Source organism: Mustela putorius, unplaced genomic scaffold (assembly GCF_011764305.1).
Source record: "Mustela putorius furo isolate JIRA1106 unplaced genomic scaffold, ASM1176430v1.1 tig00000083_pilon_pilon_pilon, whole genome shotgun sequence".
Lineage (NCBI taxonomy): Eukaryota > Metazoa > Chordata > Mammalia > Carnivora > Mustelidae > Mustela > Mustela putorius.
Window position 1 is genome coordinate 45,718,952 of NW_025421273.1, and position 26,021 is coordinate 45,744,972.

A 26,021-nucleotide genomic window follows, 5' to 3' on the forward strand; every position below is an offset into this window, starting at 1 on the left:
TGTGTTACTTGCTGCTATCCATGTGGAAATTTTCCCATGACTCCTTCCTAAATTGAAGAACTACTTTGTCCAGTTAAAAAAAATGTTGAAATTGTTAGCTTATGAAACTGAATTCTGCTTCAGTGTGGGCAATCCAGTCTTTCCTGGTATCTTAAACCCAAAGAAGCAGGTTCTTCAAGACATCTGTATCGCATAAGAACTTTAGTAGTTTTATTATTATGTTAATATGTGGCATATAAGATATCTTATCAATAAGATATTTGCATATTTGTATGTTTAACTTTTTAAAGTGTTGGGTTTTACATTGAAAAAATAAAATTAAAAAAAAGTGTTGGGTTTTTTTTGGCTAGTGGAGTTGAATAATTTAGTTACATATATGTTTATACTCCAACTCTGTTGAGCATAAGTTATTTTTGTTTTCTGATATCTTTTTGTTATGAATTTCCTTATAATCATAGATTTGTTGAGATATTTGTCACAAATTAAAAATTTCCCTTCCTTTCCGTGTTTACCTAAGCAAGCCATATTACATGGAAAATTTCTTGACAATTTAGTTATCAGATTTAGCCTCTCCTCCCCCCCCCCCGCCCTGCCCATCACATCCTCTATGGTATATTATCAAGAAATAAGAATTCTTATAATTAGTTTTATAACTTACATACCTATTACCAACCAGTTGTGCCATTGATTGATGTAAAACAATGTCCTATTTCACATGGAGTATTTCATTTAGTTCTCACAAAAATTTTGTGAATTTAGTAGATTAGGTATTGCTAGCTCCACATTGTAGGCCAGAAAACATAGTAAAGACATCACTGATGACCCAGCTCATTTACTAAGTCAGCATCATGGGGTTAGAATACATATCTTTGATACCTTGTCCAAATTTTATACTAATATGTGATGGTTGGTTGTTGATTTATTGTATTGTATTTATTTTAAAGATTTTATTTTTAAGTAATATCCATACCCAGTGTGGGGCTCAAACCCACAATCCTGAGATCAAGTTGCATGCGCCACTGACTAAGCCAACCAGGCACCCTATAATCTCCCAAGTTTAATTTCTTGGAACTTATACCAGCTTTTTATTTATAGGCCTTTTCATAACTCTTCTAAAATTTCCATAGGAAATTTGATCAAATTTAGAATGACTGTCGGGGCGCCTGGGTGGCTCAGTGGGTTAAAGCCTCTGCCTTTGGCTCGGGTCATGATCCCAGGGTCCTGGGATTGAACCCTGCATCAGGCTCTCTGCTCAGCAGGGGGCCTGCTTCTCCCCCTCTCTCTGCCTGCCTATCTGCCTACTTGTGATTTCTGTCAAATAAATGAATAAAATATTTTAAAAAAATTTTTAGAATGACTGTTTAGCAGTGTTGATGAATACATAAACCTTGAGAATGGAAAATAAATAACATAGAATTGACAGACACTCTTTATGACTTGATACCTGTAAATAATATTACCATTTAGTATCACCACTTAGTATTAATCTGGATATAAACAAGTATGACTATAAATTTTTTTTAAAGAATTTATTTATTTGAGAGAGAGACAGTGAGAGAGAGCATGAGCGAGGAGAAGGTCAGAGGGAGAAGCAGACTCCCCATGGAGCTGGGAGCCCGATGCGGGACTCGATCATGGGACTCTTGGGATCATGACCTGAGCCAAAGGCAGTCATCCAACCAACTGAGCCACCCAGGTGTCCCTATAATATTTTTTTTAAGATTTTATTTATTTATTTGACAGAGATCACAAGTAGGCAAAGAGGCAGGCAGAGAGAGAGGAAGGGAAGCAGGCTCCCTGCTTAGCAGAGAACCCGATGCAGGTCTCGATCCCAGGACCCTGGGATCATGACCTGGGCCAAAGGCAGAGGCTTTAACCTATTGAGCCACCCAGGTGCCCCTGACTATAAATTTTTGATTTAAATTCTTAAGTAAAGGATGTTGCTCTAATCCATGTTTTTTTCTACTTTTTTTCATACATCAGACATTGCAGCGGGGTGTCCATAGCAGATAAAATACAAACACTAATGAAGAAATTACATCTCTTCCTATCACGTTATGGTATTTTTAGTGAGCATCAAGAAAAATTTTTATTTTTTCACTGTCTCTAGACCACAATTTTGTGTACAAAATGCCATCTTTAAACTGATTTTTCCAGCCTTAAACTGATCTGTATAGCCTTTAAAGATCAGGATCTAGGTAGTGGCTTTTACCTACCCCTAATAATCCTTCTAAGAACAAAAACTATGTGAACCTTTTCAGAATAAATTCAGCACGTTTCTTTCTTCAGTGATCTAGACCAGCTTCGAAAAATCAGACGACGAAGTCCTCATGAAGATACTGAATCCTTTACTGTATACTTGAGATCAGATGTGGAGGCAAAGTAAGAACATGCTTCTTCTAGAATAAATGTACAAGGCAAATTTTAGATTAATAAAAACCAATATTGGATAAAGGCTTTTAAATGATCTACTTTAAAAGCAGAATATTTTTATCTTTGCACACTTGTTTGTGAATTACTAATATGTACTAGTTAACTAAAAGTATTTGATAATTTATAAGAAAAGTTGATGTTGAACTTACTTACTATTTAGAGTGAATTTAGAAACATTTTTTAAGTCCTGTGTATTTTTCCTAAAGGACCTTCTGCTTTGTTGTAATCTTTTCATGTAGTTATAGTTCATCTTGATTTAAATATAATTGCAATTAAGGCATTAAAATTGTTCATTGTTGATGGCCATATATGTATGCACAGATCCTTGGAAGTTTGGGGAAGCCCTGAAGCTCTGGCCAGAGAGAAAAAACTGCGTAAAGAAGCAGAAATAGAATACAGAGAAAGTAAGTATATTCAGTTTAAAGTGGAGTTAATTGAAAAGTAAGTTGTAGGTAAAACTTGGGCCTTTAATAATTGCACTCCCTAGTAGTTGCATGCCTCTCCGCTTAGGCTCTTTTGGTTCTAGCAAATACTAATTGCCACTTTGGGATTCAGTTACTTTTTAAAAACAGTATCAGGATGCCTGGGTGGCTCACTCGGTTAAGCGTCTGCCTTCATCTCAGGTCATGATCCCATGGTCCTGGAATGAATCCTAGCATCAGGTTCTGGGTTAGTGGGGAGCCTGCTTCTCCTGCCTGCTGCTCCCCTCCTTGTGTGTTTGCATGCTTGTTCTCTCTCACAAATAAAATCTTAAAAAACAAAATAAATAAAATAAAAGCAGTATCTATTTTCTTGTGTTTTTCCTCTATAGCTCTTTTAAGGATGATGAGAGGAAACAAAGCTGGTTGGTGGTTTATTATAAGATACATGAATATTATAATTTATGGTCTGATTTGAAGATTACACTTGTTCTAAAAGTGATTGTGCTTTCTTACAGAAAAGTCTGTTAATTCAGTTTGCCCGTTTCTACTTTACTTTTCTAATTGTTCTGTTTATTCCAGGGAGAGTCGCATGAATTGGGGGAAGGGCCAAAGGAAGGGGGGAGAGAGAGAGACACAGACTCCCACTGAACCCAGAGATGCCAGGCTGATCTCATGTCTCATGAGATCATGACCTGAGCTGAAACCAAAGCTGGATGCTTAACTGATTGAGCCACCCAGGCACTGCCTGCCCCACTTGTACTTTAATTCATTCATTCAACAGATATTTATCAAACATTTACTGTGAACTAGAAGCTGTGGTTGATGCTTGAGATTTAGTTGCAAATAAGACTCTCTGGGCATTTAACACTCCAATAGTTGAGTGACAAAGCCACCTTTATAGAATTAGGATTCAGAATTATGTGAGATATAATTTAGCTAATTCTTTGATTTACATATATATATTCATTAATGTCAAAAGTGTTGCACACTTGTGATTTAAAAAAGGATACAAAAATATAAAGAATAAAAGTCTCCTTTCATTTTCTCTGGTCACCATCTCATTTTGCTTCCTATAGATAACTGTTGCTGGAAGTTTGGGATATATCTATCCAGAATATTTCTCTGCTGCATTTTCAAATTTTATATACATCATTTTTTTCACTTAAACATAAATTGGTGACACTATACCTATTGTTTTGCCCCTAGTTCTTTATACTTAACAGTGTAACCATAAACATCTCCCCATGTCTACATATAGAAATCTACCTCTCGTTCTTTTTTAACAGCTGCATAATATTCCGCTGTGTGGATGTAATAAGCTTTATGTTCTCAAACTTTTTTTTACTATTACAAAGAATACAACAGTCAGTATCATATTTATTAAATATATAATAACATATTCTCTTATTGCAAATACATAGATAAAATGTTAGTAGTATTTCAAGGTCAAAGGACATGGGCATTTTAAAATTTAATAGAATATTCTCCAAAGGAATATGGTGCCAGTTTATATTACACTTAAAGTGTATGAGGGTGACTATTTTCTCAAACTCTTGACAATGCTGGATATTACCATTGTTTTAACTTTGTTGTGTATTTGATGGGCAGTAGATGATATCTTTAATTTTGAGTCTCTGGTGACTGCTGAGGTTTGTTATCTTTAATATATTTATTTGTTTTTCTTAACTCTTCTTCTATGATAATTTTTATATCTTTACTCCATCTCTTACATTGTGTATCTTTTTAAATTGATTTAATGAGGTTTTGGTAGATTTTAACTCTTTAATTTTGTATGTTCTAAATATTTTTTTTTTTTTTTTTTTTTTTTGGAGTCACCTACTTTTAAAAAAAATTTTATTTATTTTTATTTCAAGTTTATTTAAACTCCGGTTAGTTAACATATAGTGTAATATTGGTTTCAGGAGTAGAATTTAGTGACTCATTGTTTACATCTAACACCCAGTGCTCATCACAGCAAGTGCCCTCCTTAATTCCCATCACCCATTTAGCCCATCTTGTGTCCACCTCCCCTCCATCAACCCTCAATTTGTTCTCTATAATTAAGAGTTTGTCTCCCTCCCTTTTTTTTTATTCCCTTTGCCTGTGTTCATTTATTTTGTTTCTTAAGTTCCACATATTAGTGCAGTCGTACAGTATTTGTTTTTTTCTTACTGACTTATTTTGCTTAGCATAATACAGTAGCTCCATCCACATTGTTGCAAATGGCAAGGTTTCATTCTTTTTGATGGCTGAGTAATACTCCATTGTATATTTACACTACATTTTCTTTTATCCATTCATTAGTCGGTAGACATTTGGGTTCTTTCCATACCTTGGCTGTTGTTAATAATGGCTGCTGTAAACAACAGGGTACATATACTTTGAATCAGTATGTTTGTACGCCTTGAGTAGTGCACCTAGTAGTGCAATTGCTGGGTGGTAGGGTAGCTCTATTTTTAACTTTTTGAGGAACCTCTGTACTGTTTTTCAGAGTGGCTGCTCCAGTTTGGATTCCCACCAACAGTGTAACAGGATTCCCCTCTCTGCGTTCTCATCATCTGTTGTTTCCTGAATTGTTAATTTTAGCCATTAGGGTGAGGTGGTATCTCATGGTGGCTTTGATTTGTACTTCCCTGATGATGAGTGATATTGAGCATCTTTCCATGTGTCTGTAGCCATCTGTATGTCTTCTTTGGGAAAATGTCTAGTTATGTCTTCTGCCCATTTTTAAACTGGATTATTTGGGGGTTTTTTGGGTGTTGAGTTTGGTAAGTTCTTTGTAGATTTTGGATACTAACCCTTTGTATGTTCTAAATATTTTTAGAAATATTTGCAAATACCTTCTGCCATTCTGCAGGTTGCCTTTTTGGTTTTGTTCTTTCCTTAGCTGTGCAGAAGTTTTTTACCTTCAGGTGCCTGGGTGGCTCAGTCAGTTAAGCGTCTGCCTTCGGCTCAGCTCCTGATCCTGGGGTCCTGGAATTGAGCCCTGTATTGGACTTCCTGCTTAGCAGCGAGTCTGCTTCTCCCTCTCTCTCTCTGCGATCTCTCTTGCTTTTGCTGTCACTCAAATAAATAAATAAAATCTTAAAAAGAAAGAAAACAGAAGAAGAAGAAGCTTTTTGTCTAGGTGAAGTCCCAATAGTTCATTTCTGCTTTTGTTTCCCTTACCTCTGAAGACATGTCTAGCAATAAGTTGCCATGGCTGAGGTCAAAGAGGTTGCTACCTGTGTTCTCCTCTAGGATTTTGATGGTTTTGTGCCTCACATTCAGGTCTTTAATACATTTTGAATTTATTTTTATATATGGTGTAAGAAAGTGGTCCAGTTTCATTCCACATGTGGCTGTCCAGTTTTCCCAGCACCAGTATGTTGAAGAGACTATCTTGTTTGCATTGATATTTTTTTCCTCCTTTATCAAAGATTAGTTGACCATATCGTTGTGGGCCCATTTCTGGCTTTTCCATTCTGTTCCATTGATCTATGTATTTATTTTTGTGCCAGTACCATACTGTATTGATGACTGCAGCTTTGTAATATAGCTTGAAGTCCAGAATCATGATGCCTCCAGCTTTGCTTTTCTTTCTCAAGATTACTTTGGCTATTTGGGCTCGTTTGTGGTTCCATACAAATTTTAGGACTCTTTGTTCTAGCCCTGTAGAAAATGCTGGTGGTATTTTGATAGGGATTGCATTAAATATGTAGATGCTTTCGGTAGTGTAGACATTTTAACAGTATTTATTCTTCTAGTCTGTGAGCATGGAATGTTTTTCCATTTCTCTGTGTCCTCTTCAATTTCTTTCATAAATACTATGTAGTTTTCCAAGTACAGACCTTTTACATCTTTGGTTAGGCTTATTAGGTATCTTACAGTTTTTGGTGTAATTGCAAATGGGATCAATTCCTTGATTTTCTGCTGCTTCATTTATGGTGTATAAAAAATGTGACAGATTTCTCTGTTGATTCTGTATCCTGCGACATTGCTGAGTTTGTGTATCAGTTTATCGCCCTCGCCCCGCAAGGATGACAAGACGCCTTGGTTCGGATGCATCTTCTCTCTCTTCTCTCTCTTTATTTCCGCAAGTCTACACACTTATATACGCTTACATGACCAATCAGTGAGCAGGGTACAGCAGGGAGCGAATCAGGCTGTGCACCTAAACGAACAACTTCGCTAGCAACCAATGCTGTTTACTTCCTCTTTGGGCGTTCTGCTTAGTCTCACGAGGCAATCCTAACCTGGCAACTAGCCAGGCGCCATCTTTTAATGGCGGAGGCCGCCCTGGCCAGGGGCCTGCCTCCGACATCTCCCCCTTTTTTCTTTTATGGCAGGGATCGTGCCTGTCTTAGGTTGTCAGTGGCGGGGAATATCCTTACCCGTCATCAGACGTCAGATATCAATGATCTGCTTCCTGTCTTAGGTTGGTATATTTCCCCCACCAATCTTACCCGTCGTTGACTACCGATCCAGGATACTTAGCCACACTTGGGGCGATGTTCCAGCCTCGATGGCTAACAAGGCCTGCACCATGGCTTGCTGTTGCCTATGTTGCTGTCGCCTCCAAATTTGCAGTTTCCTTACTAGAAGAATCAAGCCCACTACGAGGATTATCATCAGACCAATTACACTAGCCCATTGTTTCGTAAAGGTTAACACATCTTGCAATGTTTTGATTATCTCTGGGAGGGTTGCAAGCTCAACTCTGGTGTTATTTATCCTTGTTATGCCTAGTAGCAGGTGCTGAGTATAGTTTTGGAATTCTGCGGACTAATTCCCCCGCAAGTTTTGGGAGAGCTGTCGGGAGACATTCTGTTAGTCACTCATATTAGTATAGGCTACGGGAGTTACACAAATTGCCAGGAAGGGTACTATACATCCCAGTCCCAATAGGGCCCCCCATATGTCCACTTGTTCTTGAACCAAATCCACTCTCTGGTTGACTATCAAGATTCCTGCTTGCAGATGTGCATTGATCTGAGTCTGTGTTTGAAGGGCAGCCGCCGTTCCTTCTTCAAGGGTGTTCACAGCTTCCGCAGTGGGTATAGTTGCAGCAAGCGAGACTGCTGCTGCTGTGGCAGCTGCTGTAGATATAGCCAATGCTGTCACAACGGCAGCTGTGATACCAAAAATCTCTCTTCTTTCTGGATAGCACCACCAGTAACTTGTCCTCTGGAATGGAAACTGGGATAGGAACATGGGTAGGGATACGCATAATCGCAGCCAGCTTGAAGGCCGTGACATTCCAGCACTGGGAAAAATAGCAATTCTTAGTGCAATTCAACGTATCATACAGCTCACTAGCCTTTGTTACGAGGAAAAGGAATGGTGGCGAGACCCATATGGGAGTGGGCTGATAAGTAATATTATTGGGACAAGACAGATTAACTGTTGTCTCAAAGGTACTAGAGTCATTTTGTTTATAAGAGCAGTTGAGGAATTTGCCACCATTTAACATGGACACTGCTGAGATATCAGTACATGCTCCTAGCAAGTTACAGACCTGCCATGCATCAAAGGGAGAGGAGGGAATAGGAGAGAAGAGTTAGTCACTGGTAAAGGATATAGCCATGCTTTAACCACTGCTCACAGCTCTCTGGCTTGAGTCTGCCGCAGGAGGTGTAACATCCCGAGTTATCATCAGCATCTTTAGCATCATGACTGGTGTTCGGAGGCAAGGCTGTACGCACCAGCCGCTCTGGGATCCAAATTGGAGCCTCCTTTTCCTGTGGAAAAACACATACAGACCCCCTACTCCATCCTAACACTGGATCTGGTCCATTCCATTTTCCTGTGAGGATGTCCTTCCGAAGTACTAAAGGCTTAGGGGGAGCAGCAGCATCACTTGCATGTCTGTCTGCAGCTGATTTACCCGTTTTGTCCAACGTTAAAAAATTCAAAATAAAGAGAATGGTGTTGAGCTTATCTTTAGGGGACCTGAAGGTGTCCCCTATTCCCCCTTTTTGTTTATAAAGCGCATTTTTTAATTGTAAGATGGGCGCTCCACAACACCCTGTCCTTGTGGGTTATAGGGTATTCCATGTATCAAGTGAATGTCAAGTTGTTGTAGGAAGGCTTTAAAGGGTTGTGAGGTGTAGGCTGGGCCATTATCTGTCTTTAATTGGCATGGCTTTCCCCATGCCGCAAAAGCCTGTAGGCAATGGGCGATAACATCTCTGGATTTTTCCCCCCGTATGCACTGAGGCGAAAATTATTCCAGAGCAGGTATCTACAGAGACATGAACATATCTTAACTTTCCAAATTCTGAAACATGTGTGATACCATTTGCCATATATGATTAGGTAACAAACCCTTAGGATTAACCCCCAGGGACGGTGCAGGTAGTAAGATCACGCAATTTCTGCAGGAGACTACTATGTCCCGTGCCTGTGCTTTTGTTATGTTAAATTTGAGGCGAAGAGTTAAAGCATTCTGTTTCTTCAAATCCTCCCCTAAATGGTCCCATTGAGGTATGTTTAGCAAGCCTTCATCTAGGAACCATGGAGCCGCCTTTTCCACTGTATTCAAAAAGGCCCGAGCAGTTTTTGTTTTTAATGGCATGCCATTGGCCTTTAGAAGGTTCTTTAGGGAACCCTCTAACCACGACTTTGACAGTCCAGATCCCATAATTAGAATCCCAACCTAATGGCTGTTCCACGTATACTCGCTGCTAAATGGCTCTAAGGCCGCCCCGCTTCTTATTGCGGACTTGTACAAGTTAATCCCGGCTCAAGGCCGCCCCGCTTCTTATTGCGGACTCGCTAAATCCCGGCTCTAAGGCCACCCCGCTTCTTTTTTTTTTTTTTTTTTTAATTTTATTTATTTATTTGAGAGAGAGACAGTGAGAGAGGACATGAGAGGTGAGAAGGTCAGAGGGAGAAGCAGACTCCCCATGGAACTGGGAGCCGCATGCGGGACTTGATCCTGAGACTCCAGGACCGTGACCTGAGCCGAAGGCAGTTGCTCAACCAACTGAGCCACCCAGGCGCCCGCCACCCCGCTTCTTATTGCAGACTTGTACAAGTTAATCCCGGCTCTAAGGCCGCCCTGCTTCTTATTGCGGACTTGTACAAGATTCCCACCACTTTGATCGTGGTCCCTTCCCCGCTTACCTGCAGTTTCAATAAGAAAATCCCGGCTCTATGGCCGCCCCGCTTCTTGTTGCGGTCTTGTACAAGTTTCCCACCACCTTTGTCGTGGTTTTACCCCGCATACCTGCGGACTTCTCCCTTGCAAGGTTTTTCTGTTTTTACTCCCCGCTTTACTGTGGAATTCCCACTTTTGAACGTGGCTAATGTCCCCGCTTACCTGTGGACCTTTACTCCCCGCTTTCCTGCGGATTACCTTGCAAGATTCCTTTATTTAGTTCCCGGGTTTCGGCGCCATTTATCGCCCTCGCCCCGCAAGGACGACAAGACGCCCTGGTTCGGATGCATCTTCTCTCTCTTCTCTCTCTTTATTTCCGCAAGTCTACACACTTATATACGCTTACATGACCAATCAGTGAGCAGGGTACAGCAGGGAGCGAATCAGGCTGTGCACCTAAACGAACAACTTCGCTAGCAACCAATGCTGTTTACTTCCTCTTTGGGCGTTTTGCTTAGTCTCACGAGGCAATCCTCACCTGGCAACTAGCCAGGCGCCATCTTTTAATGGCGGAGGCCGCCCTGGCCAGGGGCCTGCCTCCGACATCAGTTCTAGCAGTATTTTGGTGGAGTCTTTGGGTTTTCTATGTAGAGTATCATGTTATCTGTGAATTGTTCCTTGCTGATTTGGATGCCTTTTATTTCCTCCTTTTTTTTTTTTAACTAGTGAGGGAGAGAGTGGGGCAGGGTAGAGGGAGTGAGAGAGAGAGAGAGATTGCTAAGCAGACTCCACACCCAGCGTGGATCCTGATGTGGGGCTCATTATCACAATCCTGAGATCATGACCTGAGCAAGAATCAGGATAGATGCTTAACTGACTGAACCACTCAGATGCCCCAGGATACCTTTTATTTCTTTTTGTTGTCTGATTGCTAATGCTAGGACTTTTAGTACTATGTTTAACAGTGGTAAGAGTGGACATCCCTGTCTTGTTCCTGACCTTAGAGGAAAAGCTCTCCCGTTTTTCCCCATTGAGGATGATATTAGCTGTGGGCCTTTCATACATGACCTTTATGATGTTGAGATATCTTCTCTCTATTCCTACTTTGCTGCAGGTTTTTGTTCTGAGTATTTTCTCATCTTCCTTCTTCAGTTTTTGTTTCATTCCCCCCATTTGTGGGAGATTTCAAACATAGAAGTACAGAGGAAAGTATAACCACTCCGCAGGAATCCATCACCTAGCTTTACAGTTACCAACACATGGTCAACCTTGTTTTATCTATATCTCCTTTACCCTCACTCTACTAAATTACTTTGAAACCAGTCCATTTCGTCTTTAAATATTTCAGTGTATATTTCTGAAAAAACAGGTATTTGTTTTAGTTAATTTACATGGTAGTGGTAGTTGAACTGTTTTAGAAAATTCACTAAGCACTGCCTGTAGTAATCTGTCATTTGGTCTTAACATCCTCTCAGTTGCACCTTGGCTGAAGATCTAGGATGGTTTTAGATAGTTTATATTCAGGCAAAGAAAATGAATGACCTTTTGCTCATTATTCCTTTTCTTGACAAAATTGAAAACATTTTTTCTTTTTTCAACTAATCTAGTCAGGAGGAATAAGGAATATGTTTGAGATTCTCATAGTCTTGCAATATATAATATGAAGTTATCTGCATGTTGAGCAAGTGTAGATTTTTTTGCAGAATCCAAGTCCTTTAAATCATTAGTATAACATTTTGAGAAGTAATAGAGAGAATCAATAAATCTTAGTATCTGTGGGGTTTGGGCCTCAGAAAAAGCAAACAGTTGCTGATTATATTCACAGATATGCTAAAGAGAGTTACAGTTAAATCCACAGGAGTGAAATATTGCCTTAAGAGAAATATATATTGGGGTCAGGGAACTTCAGAATTTTGGTATCACTATTCAGTTAAAGGCTTCCATTGGGTTCTTTAAGGTAATAGAGATGCTAATTCAGGATATGATCAAATGTTGTTCCAGTAGGGCAGATTGCATTGGGGAACTAGATGGTTGCACTGCAGTTATAGTTCTGGTTACTTTGGGGAACAGATATAATGTGGCAGGATTAAAATAGAGATAGAGGTGCTAGTATCTGAGAAAAAGGTATACGTACTTTTCTTTGACAGGCTTTATTTAGGAGAATCTGAATTCTTCAACTGTATTTCTAAATTCTTTATAGGAATAAAGCTTAAAGGTGACAGTATTACCTTCCCTTGATGAGTTGGTGAAATTTCTAGGTGGAAATTGAGAGACAGTTATGGTCAGTAATATAGGAAGAAAAGGGAGAGAGAGTTTTTTGAGAGCGTGGGAGTTCAGTATGAAGAGGGTGAAGCAGTGGGATAGGAAGGAGATCAAGGAGAAGGGGAAGAAGGTGGAGGAGACATGCTAGGAAGGAAAGAACAAAGTAGACAAATTAGTGGTGTTCAGATCATCCCAGTTTTGGCCAATGGGCGCACCTCACGTTGGTTCTGAAGTCCCTTTGTCATAACCCTAGTATTGTGGCATCCTTTCTTTTAAGTATAATAAGTTGTTTCAGGTTTATCTTGTACATGTTTTGCCCAGATTGGGCATTGCCCATCTCTGAAAAGAACCCCATTTTTTTTTCCTGTGGTAAATAAAATTGAGAGATTGTACTTGGGCCTTTGGGGTACTTTTTTTTTTTTTTTTTTTTGAGGGAGAGAGGGAGGGGTGGAGGGACAAAAGGAGAAGAAGAAAAAGAATCCTAAGCAGGCTGTATGTCCAGCGTGGAGCCTGATGCAGGGCTCAATCTCATGACCACAAGATCACGAACTGAGCGGAAATAAAGAGTTGGACGCCTAACGGACTGAGCCACCAAGCTGCCCCAGTGGTACTCATTTTTTAATAGGTTAACATATTTTTAATGTCTTTCCAGTGGACAGTAATAAGAAATACTTCATTTTCCTTAAGAGAGAAGCTATATAGGCTATTCTGGAAAACTTAATGTTTTCTTTGTTTTGTTTTTTAACTTTTCCTTACACTGAAAATCTTATTCCTTAATCCAATAATATAATTATATTTTTGGTTTACTCTTATATGTGTATACATACATATAGAAAGAACATGGTATAGTTTCAAAATAATAATACCAATATTATTACCATCAGGATGACCTAAGTGTTAACTTTCGTTTTTTTCTTTAGTATATATTCCACTAGGGATGTATAATGTTTCTTTGTTTTAAATACACTTGAAATTTCTGTCTGCATAGATAAACCATCAAATAGATATAAAATGAGGTTCATTTGTTTCATTTTTGCTTCTGATATTTAGAAATAATTTATATGATTCCAAAGTCACATCTACCAGAAAGAACCATCAGAGAAATTTGGTTTCCATCCTTATCTTCTCCACCCTGTTTCTCCTTCTCACATTGGTAACCATTAAAAAAATAAGTTTTGGAGTTATTTTTTCCATTAAAAAATATGCTATGAAATAGCTTGTATATGGTATTAATTCCTTCCCCACCTCCTTTCATAAATAAGGTATACTTTCTGTCTTTGGTTTTTTTTATTGACATTATGTCCTGAGGACCAATCTGTAGCAGTAAATAGAGACATTTCTTCATTCCTTTTATAATACTCCATTTTGTGGGGTACAACATGGTTTATTCAGTCATTCCCCCATAGGTTGTTTTCAGTCGTCTGCGATTAAAATAATGATACCATGAGGCTGTACATCTATGAAAGGAAATATTTAAACATGGGGTTTGAGAAAATAAAGTAATAGAAATTTGTTTTTCTTGTATTTTTAAACCTTGAGCTAAAAATTGAAGAACTGGTTCTTCTATCAAGATTAAGTAATTAATATTTTTAGATAATATTGAGAAGAGAATCTTGTATCAAAGTACCTTTCTGGGGCGCCTGGGTGGCTCAGTTGGATAAGTGTCCAACTCTTGATTTCAGTTCAGGTCATGATCTCTGGCTTGTGAGATCAAGCCCAGCCTCAGGCTCTGCAGTAGACACGGAGCCTGCTTAAGATTCTTTTTCTTCCTCTACTTCTGGCCCTTCCTACCCCCACCCTCTAAAATAAATAAATAAATAAAATATTTTTAAAAGTGCCCCTTTCTCTCATTACATTTCTCCCTGCCTTTTTTTGTTGTGTTAAAAAGCACAACAGAATTTGTCACTTTAAAGGAATTATTAAGTATATTCACATTGTTAAGAAACAAATCTTTAGGAATTTTTTTCCCAGAGCTTTTTCATCACATAAAACTGAAACTCTGTAAACAAATGGTTCCCCTTTTCTCCTACCTGTAGCCCTTGGTAACCCCTGTTCTACTTTCTGTCTCTATGAATTTGACTCATATAAATAGAAGTATACAATATTTGTCTTTTTAACTGAGATTTCACGTAGCTTAATGTCCTCAAGGTTTATCTGTATGCCAGGATTTCCTTCTTTTTAAAATCTGAATAATATTTCACTGTATGCATATACTGCCTTTTGTTTATCCATGGACATTTTGGTTGCTTTCACTTCTTGGCTGTTCTGAATAGTGGCGCTCTGAATAGGAGTATGTAAATATTTCTTTGAGACCTTGCTTCCTTTTTTCTTTTTTTTTTTTTTTCTTTTTTTTGGATGTATACCTCCAGGTGGGATTGCTAGATCATATGGTAGTTTTTAATTTTTTGAGGAACCCTCCATGTTGCTTTCCACGGCGGTTGCACCATTTTACAGTCCCACCAGCATACAAAAGGTTTTCACTTTCTTTACGTCCTTGCCAACACTTGTTATTTTCTGAGCTTGGTTTTGTTTTGTTTTTGGATAATGGCCATTCTGGTGGGTGTGAGGTGATACCTTATTATAGTTTTAATTTGCATTTTTCCATAAGGCGTTTGATATGAGCATCCTTTAATGTGCTTGTTAGCCATTTGTATATCATCTTTGGAGAAAGGTCTGTTCTAGTCCTTTGCCCATTTTTTATCCAGGTTGCAGATCCAGATTTTTTATAATAATCTGGTACTTTTACTGATAGCCAATAGAAAATATTTAACATAGTCTTAAAGAGAATAATTGTGTTAGTGTAGAACATGACTGATAGAATATGTATGAGCTAAATGTATTTTGTAATTCTTTTCTTATAAAGGGCTGTTTAGAAACCAAAAGATACTAAGAGAATATAGAGACTTCCTGGGAAACACCAAGGTAAGATTTTCTTTCTGATAATGTTACACGTGTATATTTTTGCACAGTGAAATTTTAGTATCAGTCCACTGTGAAATTTTAGCATGTCTGATCATAATTCAAGATTTTCTTAAGCACAGTGTAATTTACTGAATTATATAATCTGTCTCTGTTTGGTTTTCTTGAAATTAAAAAAAACTGGGACATAATTTCTCTTTAAATTCATAACATGTTATAAACCATAAGTATATAGATACAGGTAAGGGAGAAGACTTTATTTTCTTAGGTTTTTAGTAAAATTTAACTCTTTCGTATACACCTTTAAATTCCTTTGTCCTCTCTCCTACTTCTAACCCTGATTAAATATTCAAACTGCCACTTCTCTGCTTGTACTCAAAAAGTTTAGCCCTTGGACAAGAAAATTACACAGCCATTCTGATTGTTCTTACTTATTATATGAGTATATATAAAATCATGGACACAATATTATTTGACAGTCTTACTGAACTTCCATAATGCATTCAGTCTCTCACTCCGTGAAACAGCTGTTGCGTACTTTTCCTGTCTTCCCAAACTTCCTACAGCCTTCCTCTTCAGCTGATGACCTTGCTTCATCTTTCACTGAAAAAAATAGATGTAATCAGATAAAAATACCTCACTTTTCATCCCCAGATTTACTAACTTATCTACTTGTGTGCCAGAATACTTCCTATTAGGAGGAAGTTAATACTGAGACCAGTATAGAAAGTTTACCTTTATCATCCTACCTCTTATTCTCTTCTGAATCCTCTTCCTTTGGGCTTTCATCCCCACAACTCCACTGAAATGGCTTTTATCAAAGTCACCAGTACCTCCAACATACCAAGTAATCATGTCCAGAGCCAACGTTGCATTTAAACTTGGTTGGGAGATAGCTCCTGTCGAGAAGTGAAGGTCCTATTTGGAGAAAGGACTAGCTGTGCAGATTGTCTCCTTTCTTCTGAGTTACATTTCAGACATTGCTCCCTTTTGGCAAAGTTTTGGTTGGCAGTGATGACGACTCTAGTCATATTTTATTTGTTCTTTTCTTTTCTATTCATTGTATTCAGAACTCCTTAATTTCTATTTCCTCTCTGAGTTTTGTGTTTCTGGCATCCCATTGGTGGAATCTTTGCCCCAGGAGCCAGCCTCTTCACTGCTGCTGTGGAATAACATAGGTTTGTGAGACCTGCCTCCTCGGAGAATCTGTTCCTAGGTGTTCTGTTTCCCATGAAGGGGTTCATGGTCACTAGATTTTTGAGAGTAGCTACTGACTTCTGAACTCAGTGTCACTAGAGGCCTTTTGAGGATTCATACTTGTCAACCTTGAAAAGTTCCAGGGTTTGAATGGAATTTTTTTAAAGATTTTATCTATTTATTAGAGAGAGTGAGCAAGAGAGAGAGAGAGAGCACAATTAAGGGCAAAGGGAGAGGGAGACGCAGACCCCCTTGCTGAGCAGGGAGCCAGATGTGGGACTTGATCCCAGGACCCTGAGATCATGACCTGAGCCAAAGACTGACGCTTAACTGACTGAGCTACCCAGGTGCCCCCTAGAATTTGTTTCTATTATACTCTTTTTTTTTTTGTAGTAATAGGATAACCCTCTACTTTTCCCATATTTTTGGACAAAACCTTCACTCTCCTACTGAAGATGGTTACTTTCATTCTCCAGAAATATATGGGGCTATTCCTGTTAAATACTTAATATTTTTAAATTAAATATGAAATTCTTCTACTCCCCCCACCTTTTGATCCACTTGATTTTCTGTGATATTTTGCTTTGTATTAGAGGAACTCTAGTAGTGATATATATGAACTCACTAGTTCTGGGTCTGCCAATATTCATTCTCTTATTAGAACAGTATCTAACTGTCTGATATCTAATTTCTCAATGTCCTTTTAATACATTTCTCCTTTAATACACTTCTCCTTTCTTGTGCCTTTCCTTAGAATTCTAATTCTGTGAAATTATTTGTGATAGTCCTTTAGAGCATTAGAAGTACCTTTATCTCCACTTGCAGTTATAATTTTGAAGTGTCAGTAGTGCTTTGAGTATTTTATGCTGATTTGCTGGTAGTCGTTTTTGAAATATTGCCACATTTTCTGTTTTTGTTCCAATATTTTAAAAAATTATTATCAAAATTTCAAATATATACAAAAGTAGAAAAAATATTTGATGAACCCATCTTCCAGTTTCAGTAATTTCCAGCGTGTTGGCCATTCTGCTCTCTAAGGGTCAGTTCTCCAATTGCTTTTATTGTGGAGTTTATGGGTGGCTTTAATAGGATGCTTCCCAAGGGTGTTGTGAATCCTGGCTCCTTGTAGATCTCTTGCTTTTCCTTAGACTTTGTCACTATTTCTGATCTAACAACCAACGTGTTTTCACCTTTTCTGTAATAATTTTTTATCAGCTATTTGAGCTCCGTAAATCTTTTTTTCCTTAAAACATTTTATTCTACTTTTTAAGATCTCATTTTCCTTCCTTGTCTGTCTTGTTTATCCCAAAAGTTCTTGCACCTTTCTTCTAAAGACATATTTCTCATCTTCCACTTTAAACAGCATCTTTTCATTTATCTCTCTGCATTTTTTTTTTTTTTTACTGTTTCTAAAATAATTTTTTGGAGTTTTGTTTTTCTTTATTCAGCCAAAGGACACAGCACATTCTCATTATAATAAAACAAATGTACTCTAGTTTTTATTTATTAATAAACAATAGAACTCAAAAATCTACAGCCATGGTCAGCGTTTATGGTTTGCAAATCTAAGTTCAAGTAAAATCATATGGATAAGGTTTCTTCCTGCCTAATTCCTGGTCTTAGCTCTGGAGGCAGTTCAAAAGAGAATTTGGGGGCATCTAATTGCACATTGTCAAGAGCTGGCCTTAACACTTAAAATCTAGAAGCTCTCTCTTGTGTTCTGTTGTCCACAGGGAACGTAGGAGGTGTTTTTTAAAATCCTCGTCTGCAGACCTGACTTCAAAACACTATAAAAGTGAGAAGAAATTTAAATAGGCATTTTTCTCTCCTAATTCCTGATATGAAATCTCACCTCAGCTTTCTTGGCAATAACCAGCCAATTCTATAGAAATTCTATAGAATCCAAGTGTATGCTGCAGCAGCCTGACTTAGAGGACCTGCAGTTTCAGTGCGGGCTATTTGTCCCTCTTCAGGGCCATTGTGGTCTGTGTGCAAGGGAACAAAACTGCCATAAGCTGTGGTGACTTACCAAGAAGTAAGTAACTCTTACATGGCATGACCCCAGTAACAACCTGAAATCTGACTCCTTATTTGTTTTCCTCATCTGTTTTTCAGAGTTCCAATCCATTACATTAGATCTTAAAGACTGTTCTGATCTATTTATTTATTTTTAAAGATTTATTTATTTATTTATTTATTTATTTATTTATTTGATAGGCAGAGATCACAAGTAGGCAGAGAGAGAGAGGGATAAGCAGGCTCCCCGCTGAGCAGAGAGCCTGATGCGGGGCTCCATCCCAGGACCCTGGGATCATGACCTGAGCTGAAGGCAGAGGCTAAACCCACTGAGCTACCCAGGCACCTCAAGACTCCTCTGATTTAGACTTAACCAGTAAATTGTTGACACCTCTACCTGTCTTGTCCAAATACAGAGCCGTGAAAGAACAGAAGAGAATGTCTACCAACTCCCAAAATAAAGGAGGGAGCTCATAAATATGCCCAGCACTCTCTTCTAAATTTACCTTAGTAAACTTACTTAGTCAACCCCCAGACAACCACTGGGGAGGAGGGGATGCCACCAGTATCGGGAGGGGGGAAGTCTCTTCTCATGGAAATCCAAGAGGGAAGGAATAGTCAAGTGCCCGTCACCAGCAGAAGTATTCTTTTTCCTTGGAACACCTTGTTCTCTAGGAGCCTAAGGTAGTCTTTCTCCTGGTTCTCCTTGGACTTCATTAATACCTTCACTTCCTTCATCTCTTCTGCAAAAAAACTCCTCTGCTTATTTACTCAGTCTCCAAATATTAGAGATTCATTATAGACTCTTTTATGTTTAAATCCCATTAGCAGATCCAACTGGCATTTTCTCCAAGATAGATACCTATGTAACTTCTGCTCACCATGCCTCTTATTGAAACCTTAGTCTCAATCATCACCGTCCTTCACCTGGACTACCCTCCTAATTGTTTTCTCCATCTCTGCTTTGTCCCCATAATTTGTTCCTGCTGAGCAAGGGGCCTGATGTGGGACTCGATCATGACCTGAGCCAAAAGCAGATGTTTAACTGACTGAACTGCCCAGGCGTCCCTCTTCTCTCCATTTTAAGCTATGTCTTTGTAAAACCCAAATTAGACTATACCAAATATCTGCTTAAAATCATGGTGCCTTCTTTTTGCCAGTAGAACAAGAGTTATACTCCTTACCATAGTTTCCAAAATCCTGTGGAATATGGTCCCTGCCCCCTTCTCTGTCCTCAATCCCTACTATTTTCCTTGCTTTCTATGCTCTTAGTCACATCAAGCTTATTTTGTCCTTTCCACACACCAAGCTTATTTCTTTCCACGTCTTTAAATGTCCTGTGTGTATACTCCACCTGAAACCATTCTTCAGATTTTTTTCATGGTTGCTGCCTTCTCATCTTTGAACGTCTTTCATACTCTAGCTAAAATAACCCTTTCCACATACACCCTCCCCCCATACATGATCTTCTCCATTCTGTTTTATTTTCTTCATTATGTTTATTATTTATGTTTATTATTTGTATTATTATGTTTATTATGTTTATTATTATCTGATGTTATGTGTTTGTTTATGGATTTATTCTCTATCTTCCTGGACTCAATTGTGAGATCAGTGAAGGCAGGACTCTTGTTTACTGTCAGGTCCCAACATCTAGAATTGTGCCAGGCATGTAGTAGTTGCACAATAAATATTTCTTGAATAAATGACATAAGGCAGACTATATGAAGTGCTTTAATAGAAATGTAAAGTTCAATAATAAATGTGCAGCCAAGTGAGTATTCTCTGTGACTGACCAAGAATGGCTTTAAATAGAAAAGTACCAGTTGGCCTAACATGCAATGGGATGAGTAAAAGCTAGACCAATTGTGGTAGAAGATGATGCTAGCATTCCAGGGAGAGGACAAAGCAGGAGAAAAAACAAAGTATACATTGAAGAAACAGCGAAACTACCTTTAACTCAAGATAAATAGCTTTCTTTACTTGGCTTGTTTCTTTTGTTTTGGTTTGTTTTGGAATTCAACATTATCACTTGAGGTCTTTGGTATTTAGAGAGTAATAAGGAGTTAAATTGGAGAAGCAAACTTGGCTTTGACTGTTCCTTAAAAGTTAAGTTGCTCAAGAAGTGGAAAAATTTTAGAGTGTATCGATTTTAGTTCAATACATTTTTATCATTTTATCCCTAGTGTCTGTGAAACCACCGCAGATCTTTCCTGGCAACAGGCAGGAAATTACTTACAAAGAGACAGTTAAGTTTTTGGAAAGAGATTCACATATGCTCTCAATTTCTGTCTTCTCACTTTTTAACATGCAGATTCTAGAGAAAAGGAAGCAAATAACTAAATCTAGATGTTTAGAGGGTTTGATAGAGGACATATTTTCTGGTGTGTCAGATCACTTATAAGCATCAAACTGTTCTCTGGAAATTTTAGAGATTTTTTGTGTGTTTTTGTCTGTCTGTTTTTTATAGCCACGGTCCAGGACGACATCAGTTTTTTTTAAAGGGCCAGGAAAAGTGGTGATGGTTGCCATTTGCATGTAAGTACCACTTAAAATAAAAATATATTATTTTTAATGTGTGTATCTGTGAATGTAAAAATTTATTACTTGGTGTTTAGGTGAAGAGTTAGATGTTTATGTTATTATAGAAGGAAGTTGAATGAACCTTTTTAAATTCTTGTCAGTAAAGTGTTGAAGGAAGAGTCCACATAGATATCCGTGCTTGTGCTGGGTCTGTTTTTGGAGTGGTTAGGATCTAAGAATAGTTGCTCTCTGAAAATTCTTTTATTTTCATTGGAGTTGATAGAAGTTTTTTAGAAAGGTGAATTGGCTGAGATCAGTTTTTGAGTAAACAAGCCTGGGTCATATCCACTGAACAATATTTACATTGTTGTTTTGCCCCACTTATCTTGGAAGAACATAACTGATATTTGTGCCTCTTCTTTTTCCTTCTGTCTTCTTGATTCCTATTGTTCTCTTTTTTCTCTTTTGCTGATTAATCTATTTTAGGATATTTAAAAGTATTAATTCCATAATTCATTAGTTTGTTTATTTCTAAAATATATACATATGACATGTCACGAATTGTGGTAGGGTCTTGAAATACAAAAATAGAATTCATAATTCTCATCTTTAAGGATTAGAGCAACACTAGACTTGAGGACATCATGTACAGTAATGCAGAGAAGAGACAATGATGCACTAAACTGAGATAATGAAGGTAGGGATGGAAAGGCATGTTTAGGTCCAAGAAATATTTAGGAGACATGGTCAAGGATGGTGCCCAGGCTTCTGGTTTGGACAGTTGGATAGCTACGGCATCATCACTGAGAGAAGGAGCACTTGAAGGAGGGGCAGGGTGGCAGAAAAGGAAATGATGAGCTTAGTTTTGAGTTTAATGATCTGCCTGTAGGGCACCCAAGTGGAGTTGGTCAACAGCATTAGTTCTTCCCATCAGTAACGTGAGGTTAGCAATTAAAACTTTCTTCATTGGAAGAGTGTATGTAATATATGTAAACTGCTTAGTGTAATACCCAGTACGTAATAGGTACTTAATAATTTTTGATATAGGTTGGTCTGAAGCTCACAAGGAAAGCTGGATTAGGGACTTAGAGTTGAGAGTTATTGATATAGAGATGATAATTAAAGCCATAGGAGTAATTAAAGATCACCTGGAGAATGTGTATGAAGTGTGTGGAAGAAAAATCCCTTAGGAGGAAACCTTGAAGAATGTGAACATCTGTGAAATGGGTAGAGGAAAGAGCCTGCAGAGGAGACTGAAGAAGAGGAACAAGCAAGCAAGAAAGGAAAGCAAATCTGGAATGAAAGAAGATCAGGGATATCATGGATGCCAAGGAAGACAGTCTTCGAAGAAAATAGTGGCATATGCTTCTGGGGGATTCAGGAAAATACTAAAGTATTTTCAGGAATTTAGTGGCAAGAAACAGTTGTGCTATTAATAATAATCGAGGTATCTGAAACATAAGCCATTGTTAAATGGACCGAAGACTCAACGCAAAATGTGGAAAATGAAGACAGCAAGAGGAGATACAATCCTTTCAAGAAATTATTTGAAGTAGAAAAGAGGAGAAAGGGTAGCTGGAAGGGGATATATAGTTTCCTTATTTATACAATGAGGATATTAGTATTTATATAATAATAGTGTTACAGTAAAACATGGTAAGTGGCTAAGTGTAGTGCCCAAGATGAGTGGTGCCAGTCGTTACTGTTGGAATCTGAACAGCTAGCTGTTTATTTTTAGCATCTATTATCTTCTAGTGTGACTCTGAGACTGCTTGGTCTTGATTTGTTTTCACCTCTGGCATATGGCACCTTCACATCTGGCCTGTTTAAGTAACTAGACTTTCACCAAAGTCTTGGTTTTGTCATTAGTATGCTGGACAATATCAAGTATAGATCTCTTTCACCTACATTAGACACTTAATTTCCTTCTTAACTTTACTTCATCCAAATATAAAACATTCTCTTCTCATCAGTTCTCAAAATACACTTAAGTAATTTGTTTACACATATCATGTTTCTTCATTGGAATATTTAATGATATCATAATCTGTATTTTTCAAATTTATTCCCTTGTTACCTGAAGTATAATAAATTCTTAAAAGGTTAGAGATTCTTTTTAATTTACTTGGAGCAGAATCTAGTATAGAGGTTTACGTACTCAAATAAGCTTTTGGTAGAAATTTTTATCAAAATCTATGCTAAATTGTTTTATCTTTCTCTCCTAGCAATGGATTAAACTGCTTCTTTAAATTTCTTGCCTGGATTTATACGGGTTCAGCAAGTATGTTCTCTGAAGCTATACACTCTTTATCTGATACTTGTAATCAGGTAAGGTGTAAAAGATTTTTTCTTGTTAATTTTAAAGTAAATTTTTTTTTAAGGCTTTAATCTGAAAGTTGACCTATTTAAAAACAGAATGATTCCTGGGGCACCTGGGTGGCTCAGTGGGTTAAGCCGCTGCCTTCGGCTCAGGTCATGATCTCAGGGTCCTGGGATCGAGTCCCGCATCGGGCTCTCTGCTCAGCGGGGAGCCTGCTTCTCTCTCTCTCTCTCTCTGCCAGCCTCTCTACCTACCTGTGATCTCTCTCTGTCAAATGAATAAATAAAATCTTTAAAAAAAAAAAAACAAAACAGAATGATTCCTATAGTTGGCTTGAGGAATAAAGTGAAAGTTGTTTTTACTTTTGATGGTGAAGTACATAGAAATTGATCATAGTATTTTATTATTATTTTTTAAATCAAGGATCTTCTTTATTACTTTTGTTTTTAAGAGAGAAAATGAGGTGAGTGGGTAAGGAGTGGGGCAGAGGGAGAGAGAGAAACTCAAGCAGGCTCCGCACCCAGTATGGAGCCCAGTGCAGGGCTAGATCTCATAACCCTGAGATCATTACCTGAGCGGAAATCAAGAGTCAGATGCTTAACTGACTAAACCACCCAGGTGCCCCTGATCAGATTTTAAAGCAGGTTGTTATGCTTTAAGAACTTACAACAATGGAATATGAAGTATAAGATTATTAGTACTAAGTGTTGGGCAAAGGTTTTTGTAGAAGAGATTCTTATCATTAGGTAGAAATTTGGTCTCTGAATATGACTTCTTATGACTATAAGGACCAATTAAGTTTTTTGAATAAAGCTATAAAATAAGGCACCTGGGTGGCTCAGTGGGTTAAGTATCTGACTCTTGATTTTGGCTAAGGTTGTGATCTCAGGGTCTTGGGATCGAGCCTCACACTGGGCTCCATGCTCAATGTCGGGTCTGGTTGTCCCTCTCTCTTTGCTCCTCCTCTGCACTCATGTTCTCATGTGCACGCATGCTCGCTCTCTCTCAAAAAAGAAAGTCTTGAAAAAAATAAAGCTATAAAATAATCACAAGTGATTAGTGAATTAAAGTGATTTCACATTAGACTCTTTTTTTTCTTTAGATTTTATTTATTAGAGACAGAGAGAGAATGAGCAGCAGGAGGGCCAGAGGGAGGAGGGGCAGAACCTCAAACAGACCCTCTGCTGAGCGTGGAGCCTGATGCTCACAATCTTGAGCATCTCACAATCTTGATCACAGTCTCCATCTCAGAAGGCTTGATCTCAAAATCTTGAGGTCATGACCTGAGCTGAAATTAAGAGTTGGATGCTTAACTGACTGAGCCACCCAGGGGCCCATAAACTGGGATTTTTAATTCCTTTCCTTGAATGTGCAAATGAGGAAAGATTTTTATAAAATTAAGAATAAAAACAAAACCCAAAGTTAGCAGAAGGAAGGGAATAATAAAGATGAGAGCAGAAATAAATGGTATAGAAACTAGAAAAAATAGTTCAGTGAAACCAGGAGTTGGTCCTTTTTTTTTTTTTTTAATGAGAGCGTGGTTGCCATGCATAAGTAGTGGGGGAGAGAGAATTTTAAGCAGACTTCACTGTTACCATGGAGCTCCACATGGGACTTGATCTTACAACCCTGATATCATGACCTGAGTCAAAAATCAAGAGTCAGATCTTCACCAACTGATGCTTCACCAACCCAGCTACCCTGAGGAACTGATTCTTTGAAAAAAAAAAATCAGCAAAATTGATAAGCTTCTAGCTAGATTGATCAAGAACAAAAGGACTCAAAAATCACAAATGAGAGAGAAATAACCAGTATCACAGAAATTCAAAAGACTGTCAGAATATTATGAAAAATTTTATGCCAACAAATTGGATAGCCTAGAAGAAATGGATAAATTAACCTACCAAAACTAAAGCAGGAAGAAATGGAAAATTTGAACAAACTGATGTTGAATCAGTAATCAAAAACTCCAGGGTTGCTTGGGTGTTTCAGATGATTAAGCATCTGCCTTTGGCTCAGGTCATGATCTCCAGGTCCTGGGATTAAGCCCCTCATCTGGCTCCCTGCTTGGGGGTGGTGGTCTGCTTCTCCCTCTGCCTCTCTGCCCTGCTCGTGCGCACGCTTGCTCTCTCTCTCTCTCTCTCTCAAATGAATAAATAAGATCTTGGGGGGAGAAAAAAAACTCTCAACAAACAAAAGTGCAGGGCCAGATGGCTTCACAGGTGAATTCTACCAAATATTTAAAGAAGAGTTAATAGCTATTCTTCTGACACTATCCCAAAAAATAGAAGAAGGAAAACTTCCAAATCTATTCTCTGAGGCCAGCATTACCCTGATACCACGATCAAATAAAGATACCACCAAAAAAGAGAACTACAGTCCAAACCTCTAATGACATAGATGCAAAAATCCTCAACAAAATACTAGCAAACCAAATCCAACCATACGTTAAAATAATCATTCACCACAGTCAAGTGGAATTTATTCCTGGATTTCCAGGGTGGTTCAGTATTCCCAAATCAATCAGTGTGATACATCACACCAGTAAGAGAAAGGATAAAAACCATATGATCCTTTCAATAGATGGGGGGAAAGCACGTAGTAAAGTAAAACATCCATTCATAATAAAAACCCTGAATAAAGTAGGTTTAGAGGGAACGTACATCAACAAATAAAGTACTTACATGAAAAACTCACAGGGAACATCATAATCAATGGGGAAATACTGAGCTTTTCCCCTAGGTCAGACACAAGCCAAGGATGACCACTCTCACCACTTTTATTCAACATAGTACTGGAAGTCCTAGCCACAACAATCAAACAACAGAAAGAAATAAAGGGCATCCAA

At 38.1% G+C, this 26,021-nt stretch overlaps 1 protein-coding gene across 2 annotated transcripts in view; it reads left to right on the plus strand.

Moving 5' to 3' along the window:
• SLC30A9 (solute carrier family 30 member 9) overlaps positions 1 to 26,021 on the plus strand; it is an 88,624-nt gene that overhangs the window by 28,359 nt on the left and 34,244 nt on the right. For both annotated transcript variants that reach the window (XM_004764078.3, XM_004764076.3), the window contains 5 exons: positions 2,290 to 2,382; positions 2,755 to 2,837; positions 15,062 to 15,120; positions 20,801 to 20,868; positions 23,079 to 23,181. In XM_004764078.3, the coding sequence (XP_004764135.1) occupies positions 2,290 to 2,382; positions 2,755 to 2,837; positions 15,062 to 15,120; positions 20,801 to 20,868; positions 23,079 to 23,181 (406 nt within the window). The remainder of the gene's footprint in view (positions 1 to 2,289; positions 2,383 to 2,754; positions 2,838 to 15,061; positions 15,121 to 20,800; positions 20,869 to 23,078; positions 23,182 to 26,021) is intronic.